The 18120-nt window shown below is 45.6% G+C and overlaps 2 protein-coding genes across 3 annotated transcripts in view; both read left to right on the top strand.

Annotated features, from left to right (window-relative positions):
* The first annotated feature begins 428 nt into the window (after positions 1 to 428).
* LOC135394078 (uncharacterized) lies at positions 429 to 4814 on the top strand. The gene is made up of 2 exons (XM_064624557.1): positions 429 to 591; positions 2260 to 4814. The coding sequence occupies exons 1-2, from the start codon at positions 444 to 446 to the stop codon at positions 2730 to 2732; spliced, it is 621 nt and encodes a 206-aa protein (XP_064480627.1). The 5' UTR covers positions 429 to 443; the 3' UTR covers positions 2733 to 4814.
* Positions 4815 to 9330: 4516 nt separating this feature from the next.
* LOC135394076 (tumor necrosis factor receptor superfamily member 4-like) overlaps positions 9331 to 18120 on the top strand; it is a 37240-nt gene continuing 28450 nt past the window's right edge. For both annotated transcript variants that reach the window (XM_064624555.1, XM_064624556.1), the window contains exon 1: positions 9331 to 9641. In XM_064624555.1, coding sequence (XP_064480625.1) covers positions 9573 to 9641 — 69 coding nt within the window. In that variant the 5' untranslated portion in view covers positions 9331 to 9572. The remainder of the gene's footprint in view (positions 9642 to 18120) is intronic.

Genomic DNA, 18120 nt, shown 5'->3' with positions numbered 1-18120 from the left:
ATTGGGTTAACATTAGTGGAGGACGCTCACGCCCATACCTTCCATTTCTTAGCGGAAAGCGAAAGTCATGCAGTCGGTGCGAAGGTCAGACGACGACAAGCCACAGGGTAGCCACGATTTCATGATACGCAGCTCAGCACAGCTTCCACCACGTATCATTTGATGTCGCATTTCTTAGAACTCACGAACGAGCCGGAAAACGTTATTTTTCATTTTGCCAACGCAATAAAATACGATTGTGTCATCCCGTATTGAACGTTTCCCTATACGTGTTTATCGGTTTTGGCAACGTGAAAAGAATACCTTACATGTTACTGTTTGGCAGCCTTCCACAGTTTAAGGCCGTATTTCAGCTACGGCCTTTTCGTACGGTCACAGGTTTTAAGACCGTAAGTGTACCCGTCTGACAGCGGTGTGAAGGCCCTTTGTACCTGAAGTGAATCATGACAACGTTGCGTTACGTCCGCGCTCTGTTTATAAAGCCTGTACACAACACAGACACTAGCGTACATCCAAACTCGCCCAAGATGCTGCTGCTTGCAGTTCTTTTCTGTTCAGCGTCTGCAGCAACGCTCCAAAGCGCGCAGAATGGTAAGTCCTATCTTCTTACTAAGGGTTCGTGTTTCCGGCATTTTCGGAGGGATTAGGCAAAAATAAATTACGAAAACAGGGAACCTTACTGCTGCTTTCGTTGAAACTACTGGGTTGAGCTTTCCGCTGTCCCAAAGAAGTCATCCTAAGAATAATGGAATAATTGGAAAAAAAAATGGAAACGTGCGCAAAGGTACACGCCTGTGCTTACGAGAAGGTCAGAGGCCAGCCATGCATTTTCGTCTGCAAAATTTCACTCGTGTTTCCATTCGAAAGGCTTCCTAGCCCACAATGCGACGTTAGCGCCTCTGGCACGCCCATCGCGGTTAGGCGCGCGCGCGAGAACAATAAAATCAGTCGGCGCAGCGATCTCCTGAAGTTAATGTACCGTACTTTACCGACGCCTGCAGTGTATAAAATATTCAGCAGTTATCGGGGCAACTTAAACAAAAGCAACTTTTTTTCGTGAGCTCCTCCAGCCGTTCTCGAAATCAACACTCATCATTTGTAAACTTATCAATCATTCACCAGCACTTTCAAACGTATTCGTGCGACACCATTTTTAAAACCACACAGCGGAGCTTCGGTCCCAAGTTATTTTCGTCCCTGTTGCTTATATTAGTAATTTATTGTTATAGGAAAATTTATTTAAAACACAAGGAACGTATCAAGCAACAAGTAACTAAGAAATTCAATAATTTCCCAATAATTTCTTCCACATTACCTCTCCAAGCGAGCGAAGCTCCTATAATGACTGGCACGTGACTAAAGTGATCCCGCTGTTTCCTATGCACTCTTAGAAAAAAAGGAGTAAAACGGGGAGTAATTGTAGTCCCCTAGAGTTCCCATGTTAGTACCCTGACCCCGTAATTTACTCCCCAGGATTACAAATAGTTACCGAACTCCGCAAATTGTCTTCCGAATGCAAGAGTTTATATAAATAGGTGCTCTTCGCGAATTCGAACTCAGCTGACTTGGCAATTTTTCGCCCACTCAGGGGAAGGAATGGTTCGCGGTTATTTCTTGCGAAATTGTGCCCTATGTATGTCGCAAGATTTTATATCACTCGACATATCACGGTTGACGGCTTAATACAAAGTAATTTCATTCATATGCACATGGGACTGCAAAAAAAAAAAAAAACTTGCGTGAAATGCAGTCCCCACTGTTTGACATTCCTTTAGTCCCATGCACTTACTCCCGAAAGTGAATTTTTTATGTGCATTTAGTCCCCAAAAGGGCTACAATTACTTTTTTTTCTTTATCCTCCTCTTCACTAACCAAAAACTATACAATACTGCAAGAAATTAGTGGCCATATTGCTCACGTGAACTAAATTTACAAATTCGCGTTACATATTACGGACGTAACGCTACGCAACCCCGTCTTCCCTGCAGCTATTTACTTTAATAGTATTTGCTCTTCTCCCATTCACAGCGTAATACCCATGCTACACGGGCAAAAATCAGTGGACATAAGCGTAGCGCCACCTGCCGTGCAACGTGTCAACCTGCCAGGGAGAATTGGATCGTATGCTCTTCGAGAAGTTGAGGCGTCTTACGCTTGATGGCGCTATGTGCATATCCAATGGACGTTTGTTTCAATGATCGCTGAAGAGTGCCCATGAGTCAGCGGTATTAGATAACGTTGATGATTATACTGTTTCAGGTGCTGAATGTGCGTGCAATCCTCGTAACGTGGACGATTCCCTCGAAATCATTTCAATGAACCTCCGTGGGGCACACGCGTCCTACACCGAGTACGGACACATCATCTCAAATCTGAGGGTCAACGGCAGCATGACTATCACGATAGACGACGCTGAGTTCAGCGCACCGAATCGCTCGTGTTCTTCGAGCGGAGATTTTTATGCCACGGCGCTAAGCATCGGACACATCCAAATGACACTGCTGGCAAAGGATGGGACCATCACCGTGGCAAGCACGGAAGGCACCCTCACATACCCGATGCGAGTTCTCCTCCAGGACGACTGCGTTAGGATGGAACCACGACCAAGTCTGCACTGGGACCTGAACGCTGTTGTATGGAATGTCACTCCGAAGGATTCAATGTGGCTGCATGACATGTTGCGGGGCTTACGGAGCTTCGTGGACAGTGTCCTTCGTGAAGAGCTGTATTAAGATGAACACGAATAATTCATTTTGTAAGCTATTCACGAACAGCACGAAATTAAACAACAACTGAAAGGCATTTTACGTGTCTAAGATATAACGTAAAATAAGATGCGAATCACTATTTTACTTTTCTATGCAAAAAAAAAAGAAGAAGACAAAACAAATCAAGATATAACCATTCTCCCAGAGACCACTGAAAATATTACCGATACAATGGTACAAGTGTGTTTTAGTTACGAGGGAATTCTGCATTTGTTAGAAAGTCTTGATGTCAAGCAATGGGATAGGGTGCCGCCTCAGCAGCGAAGCATCCCACTACATGACTACTTATTTGTTGTTGTTGTTGTTGATGATGTCAAAAACGCAGTGGGACCTGATGAAATATCGCCAGCCATTATAAAACGTTGTGCGAGTATTATTGCGACATATCTTTTCATTTTGCAGAGTAAGTCTTTGCGTGACCATGGTGTGCCCAGCGAATAGAAATTAGCAAATACTGTCCCTACCTTCAAGGACGACATCAGGTATGATGTTGCTAACTATATAGTCCTGTATCTCTTCTTTCTGTGTCATCCAAGATTTTTCTAATGTTATCAAGCATTTAAATGATCACGATTATTCCCAAAGTACAGCATGGTTTTCGTCAAGCTTACTCATGTACCACGCAACTAAATGAATTTTACAATGATTTAGTTTCATGCTTTGATAAGTCTGTTCAAACAGGTGTTATTTCGATGACTTTAAGAAAGCATTTGATGTGGCGCCACACACCTATATATTGCACACACTTTCTTATTTAGGTATTGATAGATACGTTTTTCTGTGGCTTAACCTTGGGCTATCTGAGAGACAGAGCACAATGCGTAGTAATCGAAGGTCAAACGTCTTCGAAGAGTCACGTGCGCTCAGGAGACCCACAGGGTTCAGTTTTGGGGCCTTTACTATTTCTTATTTTTATTAATGATATTACGTTCTCCGTTAGTTCCAAAATCACGTTATTTGATGAAGACTGCGTATTATATGGGGAAATTAAAACTGCTTCGGACGTGCAAATACTTATAAATAGCATAGACATAAATAGCATTGTTTCTTGGTGTGAAAAGTAGGGTGTGAAACATAAACAAAGGCAAAGCAATGAATGTTACAAGAAAAAGGAGTAAGGTTCCGTTCTAAGTTGTACTCTTCCAACCTATAGCTTCTGAGTATAAGTATTTAGGTGTTATTTTTAGGAACGACCTCAAATGGATCGCACACGTAAACTATGTTTCAGCGAAAGCTATAAAAATGTTTCAGTTTGTTTTCCGCAACATAAGGCAGGCTAATTTCAAAGCTTAAAGCGATTCTTATATTACAATGATCAGGCCGATTTTAGAATACGCCTATAACAGTATGGGATCCTCATGAAGTTAGATTGATTCAAAAACTTGAAAGGGTTCAAAACATTGCTGCAAGAATGCTATTTAACTGTATGGGTTCCCGAAATAGTGTAACTGAATTAAAGGCAAACTTGGGGTGGGAAACCTTATCGTTGAGAAGGCAACTGCGACTTAAGCTTTTGGATGATATCGCAAATGATAGGTCTGGTATTTCAAAGGATCTTTATCTGAGCCCTCCCATGTTTATCTCACCAAGATTAGACCACTACAGGAAGTTGAGGCCCTATCTTTGCAGAACAGACGCTTTTAGGCATTCATTTTCCCCAAAACTATATATGATTGGAACAAGAATGAGCAGCAAAGTTCACAGAGTTAACCTCTCTCCCCCTTCATACTCTTGCAAGAAAGAGAGATTTTACTTTCGATAATGTAATGAGTACTGATTGGGTTTTTGGAAACTGTACCAGCAGTGAAATTCATCGATTTGGTTAGGTTTGCCAGCTTTGACGCGTATGATACGCTTTCTCTCCTTTGTAACTAATTATAGTCATATATGGACAATGATTCTTTCCCTGATTGTGTAGTGCAGTGATTGTCGAAATGTTATCTACATTTTCATTTTTTTCTTAGTTTTTTACCCCCCGCTACTCTATGCCGCAAGGCGATGTAGCGTAACAAGCATAAATAAATAAATAAAAAATATAATACCATAGAGCTTGAGTACTAAGGCACTAATCCGGGTCCTGTCGCCAGTCTCAGAATCGCTGCATCCTACATCCACAGTCTAACACCACTGTCACACGGGCAGTCTTCGACGACCATTGAGATCAATGACAATGAAAAAGCAGGTAGCACCACCTAGCGTGTAATGTGTCGACCTATCAGAAAACATTGGATCCAATGCTCGTTGAGAAGTTGACGCGTTACACGCTTGGTGGCGCTACGTTCATTTTCAATGGTCGTTGGTTACAATGGTCATTGAAGGCTGCCCGTGTGACAGGTTTATGAGTAACTCAGGTTCTCAGGGAGACAGGACGAGGTATGTAAAGAAAAACACAAGGGAGACTGAAACAGCGGGATTCTTAGAGGAGCAGTACAAGCCTCCAACACAAATTTCCCGTTTTTGTCTGAGGCGGATGGTGCAACGATCTGCCTTCTGTGAATTAATTTTGTCTGCCAGGTGGTTCTTTAACGTGCACCAAAATTTCAGGACACTGCATATAATGCCGATGCCCCTAGGGGAAGCAAGCAACTTGAACCCTGTCACCAAGTTACTTGGCCTCCTCGACACGGACCTAACCCGCAACAGCGAGATCATGAGACTGATCAACTGATCCATTAGTGTTGGCTACTGTGAACGTGTTTCCCTACAGACCGAAGTCAATGCACTCCTCGCTTGTGCGCCCGCAATTTGTTTCCATAAAGAGCGTAGTGATATTTCTCCAGTTAAGCCGCAAGAATCCTCACTGCACTGCTCAGACACACTGACCGCTTCCGGAAAACCGCATGCGCATGCAGGTACCTTGACACTTGACAAACCTACGCGATTTTTATCGCTATAACCCTTCTATATGCAGCCATTCCGGAACTGGTTTGCCCACTCAAGCAAAACATTTAAAAAAATGGAGTTCCTTTCGATTTCGTCCACAAAACTCGAAGCGTGACAAACACGATTGGCATAACAAGTCTGAGATCCGGGTTCGCTATTATCAGTCACTTTCACGCACAGGAATGCGGGAGTCCCGAAAGTGTAGCAAAAATGCTTCGAATAGGTTATATGGCCGTCTCCGGCGAAATATCAACATAAAAGAGTATTGAGGTGCTAGGTGAAGTAGAGTTCTTGCGTCGCTGGTCTATCCGTTATATTTCTCTGAAGAACAGACGCGTGGTCGTGCATGTTTACTGGTTTCCCTATAGGTTTATCTGATAGTGAGTGTCTTAGTGTAGTTATGTCTACCTTGTAGTATCAACCTGAGTAATCAACAACATCCTGACCAAAAGAGTAATCTGCTAAAATTACGTGAACTTTTACGCTGCACGAGTTTCACAGGAAGTACGCGAGGCTGTGACAAAGTGACGCAAGAGTTACTCAATCATATGCTTTGAGGCATAATGCAACAACTTTTGTCTGTTTTTGTGCAAAAGCAAACCAACTACAATTCGCCGAATGAGCATCCACAAACATACACTCACAGAGTTGGGGAAAGCAATAGAGAGTTTTAGTGCGTCGTACGCTGTCGTCTGCGGTTACGTAAGGGATAGCGTTTGTGGTTCAGCTAACTGCGTGACGCTCTCTTTATGTTTCGCGCTCTTTTTTTTTATTCCGTGTTAGCGCCGCGAAGCAACTGTGGCTATGAGCGGCGTACCGATGTGGACAGATGGAGAGAGGACAGCAGGAAGGAGTAGGGGACAGTGGAGTTAGTATGCGTCGTGGGCCGACTTCAGGGGGAACTGTGCCGACATTCGCCTGGAAAGTCTTCGGAAAACCCGGGGATACCCTGAGCCAGCACAGCCGGTGGTATGGGATTCGAACCCACTACCACCGAGTCTTCAGCACGACCTTGGCTGCCACCAACGAGCGGGATGCTCCTCGGCAATGCCGCTGGTGAACAACGCTATCCCTTACGTACGCAAAGGCGATATCCGTACGGTGCACTAAAACTCACTATTGCCTTCTTTTCCATCGGGTACGCCGAGAACCGTAGTAGTATCACCACAACCTTAGTGTGCTAATAATACTGGTCACAATTTGTTGTTCAGTAACGGCAATAATTATGTCATTCCTGAACGGACGAGAAGGATTGCAGCTGTAAAGTAATCGCATCGGTATATCTCAAATGTGATGATGAGCTGGGCTGTTTAGTTTGCGCGATGCACCCAAATATACCGCATCAGCATTGACGTGTTCGTATGACATGGTAAAGGAGGAGAAGTCAATCCTGTATCCGCAAGGAAATGTTTAAGAGCTTAGGTCAAACGCTATAATGATGAGTTAGCAAGGACCAATAGTGCTCACCAGTGATGGCCACTATAACTACTTCTACAGTGGTTTAACTATGACTACTAACTACGAGTACTTTGCGATGAAGTAGTTTAACTAATAGTTCTACTACTTTTCAGGGAGTAGTTAGAACTACTTCTTTAACTACTGCAATGTATTTTAACTACATCTATGACTACTTCACGTTGTCCATCAACACCAATCCCTTGTAGTGTTGTTGGACACCTAAATATGAATCACAAGCAGTGATAATGATATTTAAAATATGCTCTTGTGCTACGTCGCTTAATTCACATACTGTCGTAAAATCCACTGCCGGTCCCGTGTATATTGTGCGCTGACAAAAGAGCTTGTTGCGGAAATATTTTCTATGGAGTGAAAGCTTCCGCTATAAAGGTACGTACAACATACGACGGACCATGTAGAGATTTACACTCAGGCTCCTTCGTCACAGATCAATGCGCGACGCACAAATATTGTGGTGGCTGCCGATTGCGCCACTGTGAACCGTAAAATATTTTCCCTTAGCCACGATGATCGATCACGTAGCCATCCTATGCGGTTGTGTGCACACCAGGACGGTAACCAAGGTATTACGCAGGCCGCTACGATCGTCAAATACAAAGCTTGCGGTGGGATTCTTTCTGCGCCTACGTAACAAACTAAGTTACAGAATTACTTCACAACAAATGAGGCTTCACTAGACAAGCATTAAAAGTGAAGATTTTGTACACATGCACGGCACAATTGTTCTGCACCTCCGTTCTCATCAAACAAGTCAAGTAAAAGTGAGAAGCACAATCGTGCCGTAAAGCTTGCGGCAAAATCGGAAGTATAGGTGGCGCCTGCAGTAACCTAACTACTGTAGTTAACTACCCGAAATAGTAGTTTAACTAGTAGTTGCCATTACATTTCTGAAAGTAGTTGATAACTACTTTTTAACTAGAATCAGACAGTTTAACTACATGTAGTTAACTACTGGCCATCACTGGTGCTCACAAACCGAAAGGACCCACTATAACTTTTGCTATGGACAAACTCAAACAGGGTCGTTGTGGTTAGTGGGTAGTAGCGTGCAGGAAGTGTCAGCAAGCGTGCCACAGGTGTAGCACGATTCGGGAATGTTATTCTTCCTAATCTTGCACATTCGGAGCTCTCAGTTGTCTCGCGACGTAAACCCCCAATCATATATAAAACATTCTGAGCAGGGCACTAGGTGCATTTACGCGTATAACACTGCATGACTGCATTCACGCCGACGAACCAATGTCTCCACCTTTCTTTCAATCTCCGTATTTTATTAGCGTCTCTGAGTGGATACAGCGTCTGATCGTTGCTGGTAGCTCCGAGGCCACGCTAAAGACTGGGAGGTGGTGGGATGGTATCCCCGCCGCCGGTTGTCCTCTCCCAGTTTCTACCTGGGTTGTCCAGCAGCAGACTTTCGAGATAAAGGTCACCACTGGTCCTCGTAAAGTCAGCCAAGAACACATGAGAGTCCTTGTCTCCCACTCTACCTTTCAGCCCCCTCTCCATCTGCCAATGTCTGTACACCGCTCAATGCCATATTTACTTCGCGGTGGTTGCACGGAGTTGGAAGGACATACTTAGAACTGTGCGAATAGTAATTTTATAATAGAAGAGACTATAGTTATGCAACTGAACAGAGCGTACATTTCTACGGATACGCAGCGTACACAAGTGATATGTGCATACGGATCTTCGCATAAAGCATTTTGTTTTCTACCCTCTCTTCTGCCGTTTTTTAATTCCGCCAGTGGAACTTCAGAAGTATTTGAATACCAGTCGGATTTGAAAAAAATAAAAGAAAATAAAACGGCACTTATTTGAATCGAAATGCGGGTATGAAATTCCGTATTCGGTTCGGGATTCGAATGGAATATACGACTAATTCGCTTCGGTATTTTAAAAATCTGAGTGTTCACACAGTCATTAAAGCTTCCACGGCCGCATTATTCAGAATTATTTGAAATACTTTTGCCGGTATCGAAAGGTTCCACGCGCCCACAATCCCATGATTTACTAGCGCACGCTCTCCATCCACCTTGACCCCCAAAGGCCCGTGAAGAGAAAGGTAAACCCTATGATCATCATCATCCATCCATTCCCATCCTCCCTATTGTTTTCTCGCCTGCGGTTCCGCTCCGCTCCTCCTCCCCCGTCGTTTTACTATCAAACGTACACTCTCCCATCCTCTCTCTTCTTGGGAGCGACGGGCGCCGACGGCGACGACGGACAGTCAAAACGAAGCACGCCTCCGAACGGCTCAGCTCAGTCAGTTGGAGGGAGACGTCCCGCATCCGACACCCTCAGAGAAAAATACATCGTTAAGGACCATGTGCATCCCTTCACCGATTCAGAGTTCACCGAATCACCGGCGAAAGATGTGACCGCGTGTAGTGTATTTTGTTTCCTGACAGCTCCGTCGTAATATAGTGCGACCAGTAGAGGATGGGTTCCGAGAGGCTGATCAACGCTTGGCTCTTCCTTCTCGCATTAGCTGCATCGTGCTTTGTGCTGGTAAGTGTGTTATCTCACATCGGTCCAGTGCATTTCGAAGCGTTCGTTCTTTGCATACTGTGAATTAGCGGCGTAGTCAGAAAAAAAATTATTTCGCGAGGGGTTCTACGGAGACGTTACATGTGAGAGAAGAAGCGTGGACGATTTTCGAGTGTCTTCCTGACTGAAAAACAACCGAAATCCCTCGATCAGTTACATGAAACATTCCTGCTTCAATCTCCCTTCGAGACACAGTGCCTCCTGCCTAAAGTATAGTATAGTTAGTATAGTTACAATGTCAGGAACTGGTTTCCTCACAGTTTTGCTTTCTATTTTTGTCCTTTTTGGAATGTGGTAGGGTCCTGCACTCAAAGCAGGGAAACATCCCACATCATCATCATCATCATCCATTCATCTATGTTGTTGTGGTTGTTTTGGCCTTCGAGAGTGCAGAGCGCGAATGTTGCGTAGACGTTGAACCGCAAATCCACGACATGGTTTTCTTTGCTTTTCTTCGCTTGCAGAGCTGTACGTCTGTGTGCGACTTGCTTCGCCCTTTTTTCTTTTTCTTTTTTTTATCACTCATCTGCGCGCGGTGGGTAAGATGGGGTCTGAGCCTTTCAAGTGCTGAGGGCTTGACTGGAACTTCCGAAGCTTAATTAAAAAATATTCATTATTTCGGTCGACGGCGCAGTAGGAATATTTGACGACATAACAATGGCAAATCCACTGTGCGGTTATTTACGGAGAGTGCGCAGTAGATTTTGCGGTACGAAAAAATCGGAACGGAAGATCCTGACCTTGGTAGCAGTGGTGAGTCGCAAGGTTCATGTGCGCAACCGGCGTGCTACAGGACCAGTGATATATCCAGACCCCCCATAACCCCTCAATGTTTGGCGAGAAGTTATGAATGCTCAAGAACAACATAATGCGCTTTTGTAGGGACATTTTTATTAGCACAGGTGGCTGAAATCGTGTACCATGTCAGTGTTTCTGCGTTTCTCGGTATACCTAAAGTACACCCGGTCACTCTTGAGACACACACACAGTTTGTCGCACGTTTTGCGAAATACGTCGTGTCAACTGCAGAAATCGACTTATTTTGAGCAAGTACCGGTTAGACCTCATCATTTCATTCTCTCACCGTCTCTTTCCGAGAGCTCGGTTTCACCACTTCCCAGCAATGGTCGCTGCCTCTCTCCGCCATTAGACCTTGCCTCGCTAGAGAGTGTGTGTGTGTAAGCTCCTTTATGCAACGTAAAAAAAAATCGAAATTATAAGACGATGAATCGTCGAAGAAGGAATGGGCATTAAAATGAAGCTGATCGATTGAAACTCTTTTTTTTTGGGGGGGGGGGGATATGCTTATTAAGAAAAAGAAAGGAGAGGTCAGCCAGACAGGGGTCGGCTTGCTATACCAAAAAAAGAAAAAGATGAAAAGAAAAGAAGAACAAAAACTGAAAAATAATACACACTGTCGCACAACCACAAGGCATTAATTGACAAGGTTCGAAGCGTGGAGAAAGCCCAGGAGAGCCGTGGTGAAGCGGCTTTATCGCCGCTTTTTTGCCAACTTCCCCTTAAAAATGCTCTTTTGTGCTACAGTTGACAATAAAATGATTTGATTTGATTGATTGAAAAAGGAGCTAGAATAACGAAATGTGAGTACCGAAAAAAAAAAACGATAACCTTTGCAACCCTCTTATTACGTAGTCACAGTGGTGTTGCGCCAGGGGGAGAGATTTTTCGGGGACTCAAACCCCAACGAAACCGTGCCTTTGGTTGTGCATTTTTGGAGCGGGATTCGATGGGTGATTTTCCTCCCCCATGTAAAGTCCCAATACAGCCCCTCCTGAAAACATTTTGCTGGCTATGTCACCGCTACGTCAGACCAAGCGCACGCATTGGAGTACGGAAATCCGTAAACTGCATGGGCGGTTGACACTCCTCCGTCATTTCACACATTTTATAAGACGACCGCCCATAAGCAATTGCACACAAAGGCACGAAGATAAAGCACTGCCTATGACCTCGATTACGCCGCCTACCGGGCCAGCGAGCCCAGGTTTCAACTGGTATCGCGGGTCGTAAAGCTCGGTTCTTATCTCATAAGCATACAGTATCCACTGCACTCAACTGCGACCACGAGTGTCAGGTCAACTTACACCTCAATTCGTGTGAAGGCCTTCGAAGTTGGGTGCTCCTGCCGTACATTATCTAATCGCCGTCGAAGTTGAGCAAGTTACGCCCGTCGCTCTGTATTCTTGGCGCATCCTTAAGTCGACCACAAATAACTCGCGTGCAGAGACTTCCGGTTCACAGTAGTTGATTGATTTGATTTGATTTGTAAAAGAAAAAAACTTGAGATGTTCATCCAGATGGAGGTGGATGCAGTAGTTCATCCATATGTTATTCGCTATATCCAGCTGGGTACCTTTATTGTAAGCGAGTTTTTAGTACATCGGGAAGGACTCTACGAAGACGATACGACGAAGGAAGTTATCAAATCAAGGCCTAGCAATGTGATGTTACCCGCTTCAAAGAAGCAGGGCAATTGGCTTGTCGTGCTTTCTCAACCGTCATCGTGAACACCTTCTGATCCCCTGAAACTCTCTATTACTTCGGAACCATGTGCGACGCCATTGTAGTTTGTTCTCGAACAAATTCGGCCCACCTGAGGGTGCTGGAATCTCTGCACACAGCGTAGAACTCTCATAATAACTAGAAGCCAAGCCAGCGAAGAGGAGCATCTCAACATGTGAGCCGCCATGATCGATACGGTAGGCCTCGCGTGTTACGAACGGTGGCACCTACGAGTTCCCTGCGCTGTTGTTTCATGTTGGAGCACAAGGTTTAAACCGTACGGTACTCGTTCCCTAGAGAATCCAAGCGCACAGGTGATGGCAGACAAAACAAACACACTTCGCACACGGTATGGCACGCGGAGCAGAGCGGAAGCGGAAGCGACTGGCATTGGATTGGATACCATTGCGCCGAACGTGCCTGGTGTTTACACGTGGAAAGGCTGTCGCGGAATCCGGCCCAATCCAAAATATCGATCATGGCACCTCCCGGGCTTGGACATTGGGAGAGGGTCTTGCAACATAGGGTCTTGGTCGGTACGACTCCTTTGCTCTCCCCTATCACTCTCTCCCAACTTTTCTTCTAGCCTTTCTACTTATGATTTCTATGGCACACAGGAAAGGTGGCGTGTCTAAGCAACTTGTACCCTGCCACCAAGTTGCTGGCGTCCTCGGCAGGGATCTAACCCACAACCTTAGGATCAGTAGGTGGATACGCTACCAGCGGATCCACCGAGGAAGGACGGAAAAGATAAAAAAAAAGAAGAAAAAGATTGTGGCGACGGCCAGTCCCTTGTACGGCGCAAGCTTATTGCAGAAGAGCTATAAAAGGGGCACACAACAACAACGCCAAGGACCAGCATTATGGCTGTCTTACGCGATCTACTTTGGCTACGGTGTGTCAAGAGGAGACAAAATCTCACTGACGGTACAGTGTTCCTCGAAGGTTTATGGGATTACGAAGTTCGATGGGATGCCGTGAAGAAACACGTGAATAAGAAAAAAAAAGCATTCATGGCGAAAACATTGCCGAATATTCTTGCCCTGCAGGCGGGCTTTGCCGTCACCGCGTCTTCTGCGCTGAACAATGGGCTCAAATCTGATGCACCATCCTGATCCGTTTTCTCACGCGTATCACGAACAAGATACTAGATGCACTTCCGCATTAGTATGCGGTAAGGCACGTTTCGCATCACGCCATTCGTCTCTGCACTCAAAAGTTTTTAAGTCCTCTATGTGGATGCCCTCAGTGCCTGCGCGTACCCATTAGTATGCAGAGACGCGCCTGGCGATGTGTAGGCTTCTTGCGTACGCGTAACGTCGTCGCGAAGAATGGTATTGTTGTCTATCGCATGTACATATTTGAATCGGTCGTGTTCTGTTGCTTCCTACGGGGTGCTTCGCCTTCTCGAGAAATAAGTTGAAACTTCTGGGGACGCTGAAAGATGTCGAGCGTATAGAAGGTGAAATTGCCGTCATTTTCCCATGCTCACAGTTCGACTTCCTTGCATTGTGGTTTATGCCGTTACACCGACACCATATCCAACACCACATCGAACACCCTTTTTCACTCACTCGCTCACATCCACCACCCTTGCTTCTCCGCTTACCTTCCTTTTTCCCAGCAGTTCAGTTTCAGTTCCAGTTTATTTCTCTTTTGCGGATGGAAGACGGGATAAAAAGCCTTAGGCTTGACAACAGTTAGTGGTCACAGGGGTTACTGGCCACAGTTAGTGGGCACTAGTGTCTTAGACACGCAGTCTTCGGCGTGGGACGTCAAATACAGTGTGCAGTGTGCTGAGCTTTCAGCGCACGCTAAGGAACCCTCAGGTGGGCAAACTGAATCCACATACGAACGACCATAGCTGTCACGCGACGTGAAGCCACGAGCCAGGAACTATCGCTACCAGCAGTTAGCGGCTCTGAATGTGGGGGGTTGTCGTTCAAGCCACCAGGGGACGCTGAATCGATGGACTGCAAACACGGGCGAGACACGAGGTTCAAACTCTGTAACCACCCTCACGCGGTCGCTTGTGGCAAATTCGCCATCTTCTCCTTGCCCGACGTCACAGGAAACGTCTTCTTGAGATCATGTGAGATGCGATTATATATTTAATAAATGAATAAATATTCCTGCAAGTTCAGAGTGCATTACATCGGCTGAGCCTTAGCACCAGCGTCGCTATTACATCGTTGTGAATGGCGGTCAGTACTAAGGTCACGTGCGAACTGTATAAGTTAGTTAGTAAATTAGTAAAATAAAGTAAACCTTGGAGCTTTCGGCACACATGCATGCTCATGCACACATGCACTCAATTGAGCGGGAAAACAAAATAGAACACTACAAATCTAGTATAGAAGTAGAAGGACAATACAGATCTACAAAATACGGTGTCAGCAGTTCACACAGAAAGGGAATTTGCACTTAGTGTTCACAATACAGTTGTGAGACCAGTGTCCCTCAGGAAGGCCACCAGCGGACGGGTTGCCTTCCGTTGATTGCGCGGAGTATCCCAATCTTGGATACACTGATCAAAAGGCGTTACAAAACGACGAACAGTTACAGAACGACGATAGTCACGTTGCTTTACAAACAGTTCGGCCGCCGATCATGGGTCATGTGTGTGATGACGTTTGCAATGACGTCAGGCCAGGACCTGTCCAGAATGCATTGCGTTCCTCTGGCACGCTATCGTCCGTGGAGAAATATGTGGCATGGTACCCCTGTGGCTCCAAAGAGCTCTCGAAAGAACGCCTGCGATGAAAGTACTACACGTTACTAGTTATTAGAAGAACGATATATCACGTGACACACAAAAAGCTCAAGATTTGCGTCGAGAAGCGAAAAGCCAATCCAGCGATCCGGTGAAGATGTGTCGAAGCAGCATGTCGGAAGCCGGCGATATCTCGGAAAAGGGTTATTTTTCTCTATTGACCTTCGGATTGTCAGTCATGGATAGAAGAGTGTGCGAGAATAATATGGTCTATCTGCGGCAACGCGCCATCAAAGCATACACGACGTCATCGACTTGGAGAGCGTGGGAATGCAGGGACGCTATCGATGATACGTTCAGTGTCGCCGCATTCCTCGGCGTGCGTAAGCAGCCTACTGATAATGGCATCCTGAGTACGTAAGGAAGAAACACAATTGCAAAAAACACGATAATAATGATAATCCCTGGCTTAACGTCTTCAGACAGCCACGACCATGAGCGAAGCCACAGCGGTCATCCGAAGCCGCAACTTTCAGAAAAGACAAGTTAAGCCGCTCCAAAGAGGAAGACAGAAAGGGGGGGGGGAATTATGAAAAGCAAAAACCTAAAACCTAGAGAATTGCTGGAACGCTGATGTCAAAAGTCGTGAAAGGCACAGAGCAAGCAGTCGCGAAACACTGTTGACTTATCCAAGGAGCAAATATGTGCGAAGACAACCGAGTAGGCAGAGAAAAATATTTAACTCCTCGACGGAAAGCATCTCCGGTGCGCAACAGAACGGTAAAGTAGTTTTCTGTGAGGAGAGAGGGGTATGTTCTATAGGCACGGAAGGACGGCGAAGTGGCACGCGAAAACGCAGGTGAGGAAGTGGTTGCGAAAGTAAATCCCAGGAGGACTGCAACGGCCTGCGGGAGAGGTGGCTGCTGGGGGACTGCACCCGCAGGCTAACAGGTGCTTCTTTCTGACCTTCCCTTCTTTCGCGTCACCTGCGCCATCTGAGAAGAAACCGCATCACGATGACACAATTCGCGCTCTATATAGCAGTTCGTCCCCTCAATGTTACAATGCAGAGCATGAACCTTCACACTGTTCTGTTGTGTGGGGACATTTTGGAATTATCACAATGCGTACACTACTACCGACAACTTCCGAATCCAGGATAAAGAGAACATGTTTTAGTTGAGTTTGAGTTTGAATGTAAAAAAGGGGAAGAAATTGAATTCGTCACCTTACGAATTCTGCTACTCCCATAAAGAACCCCTAAATGGATCGACCTCACAGAAAGGGGGGGGGGGGGGCAAAAAGAAAAAAACATTACCCCTCCTGGTGACCGAACTGTATTGCACACGCGTAGCTGCGTCCTCTAGAAGTGAAAGGAATTGCGAGAAACTATTTAACTCTCGAGGAACTTAACGAGGAACTCGACGACACATGCCTAGGACGCGGTCCTCAAATACAACATGTTACTTTGTCGTTCATCCCATAGCGAGAGTTCTCATCTTTAATTACATTCAAAGTCGCTTCTGTTCGGCCGATTTCTGGAAGGAGTCGTTGTCATGATGACGAAGCGACGCCACTCCTATAAAGAGCAGGAAATGTCCTCATGCTTCCTCTCTCATTTGTTGTTGTCATACTCGGTAATGTACAGTCCAGCTTGGCCTAACACAAAGTGGAGGCGCCAACAAACAGAGTCGCATCTCAAGGCACATGTCAATACGATGCTCCACCGCAAGTGACTGTTCCCACGCTGCCGATCGTCCCATGTTTGAAGACGACATAACATCACGTGAGAGTCGCGCGTCGTGTTTCGCCACAAACAAAGCGACGTGCCAGCCAGACGAAAACCAGGAAGGTAGTTCTTTTCTCACTGCCGCACAGAATCCTGGACACATACAGGGCCTGCCGCGCTTCGTCCACACTCTTAGAAAAAAAAGGGTGGAGCAGTTATATCTTTTAGGAGACAATAGTTGTCGCATATGTTGCGCCTAAAAGTTGCAAAATTCTACCTTCTACCTACGAACGATAGGGTTACTTCTGATTCGGTGAGCGACGGGGGCGTACGTCTTTTTGTAGCAATTTGGATATATGATAATTGTTTTTACGATCATTTTAGATCCTTTATCAGACGCTATATTGTGACACTAGGTGGTGACTCTAGAAGTTACCACCTTTCCACACTCTTTTTTCTTAGAGTGCATCCCATCCTGCGTTCATATGGCGCGTTCACCTGCCAGAAGTACGGAGTGTCTTGAACCGAAAAGCTGCTCTCTTTACGCACTCAAGCTATAGTAAAAACGATGCGATTCGAAGGAGAGTTAATACTTTAAAATCGCTATAAAAACTGTGTCGGGGGGCTAAAAAGACTACACAATACACAACACTAGTTTTTTATAGCGATTTTAAAGTATGAGCTACCGAACCGCCCAGTTTTTAATCCTTTTTGGGGAGTTAATGGCACCGCCAGACTGGGAAGTGGCTCCAACAAAGAGTTTTCTCGGTAACGTATATCACGAAGCATGGGAAGCTACAGCGATGTGTACTAGACAACAGTAAGGGGCAGAGCAAGTGCGTTAGGGACGATACAATGTCATCGGATGTCATGCACCCTTTACTCTACTCCAGCAAAAGCGCGAGAAGTGGGAACATCGAAGGTCCTTCAAACTTTGGTTGCAGTAACCGATTACGGCACTGTCTTGTACCTTCTTTTCCTGGGGTACTCGAGCCTTTTTGGCACTAACATCACGGCGCCACAACTTGCGCAATATGCAGATATCTTGACGTACTGTGTCCGCAGGGAGTCGTCGTTATCGAGATAACAGGTGCCGGTATGGCAACAGAATGCCCTCGGTGCTATGTATACGCAAAACTGAAGACTGTCTAAGCCAGTTGCACAACCTTCGACGCATATGCTAGTTATCTTTGTGTTTAAGGACCTCGTGAAGACAGCGTACCTAGAAGTGTTGTCAACTCAGGAACTATCACATAATCTTACGTGTTCAGTCGTGCCTGACTCTTTATAGCCCCATGGACGACAGCAAGCCCAGGGTCTACTCAGGCTTGCGCATGTTCCCTCCGTGATATATATACCATCCTATACCATCCACTCCCCATCTCATGTTCTGCCGTCCCCATCTCCTTTTCCCGTCAACACAAAACCCAGCAGGGGGAGGGGGACATATTTATTAGACCAAATGGAAGAAACGG

This window comes from Ornithodoros turicata, chromosome 5, assembly GCF_037126465.1.
Source record: "Ornithodoros turicata isolate Travis chromosome 5, ASM3712646v1, whole genome shotgun sequence".
NCBI lineage: Eukaryota > Metazoa > Arthropoda > Arachnida > Ixodida > Argasidae > Ornithodoros > Ornithodoros turicata.
The sequence above is the reverse complement of the archived record's forward strand: the minus strand, read 5'-3'. Positions and strand labels throughout refer to the sequence as shown.

Bases quoted from the DNA above. Each gene is read 5' to 3' on its own strand.
- LOC135394078 (XM_064624557.1), top strand. From the start codon at position 444: ATGACAACGTTGCGTTACGTCCGCGCTCTGTTTATAAAGCCTGTACAC. The intron at 592-2,259 runs GTAAGTCCTATC...ATACTGTTTCAG, and splicing joins GCTCCAAAGCGCGCAGAATG to GTGCTGAATGTGCGTGCAAT.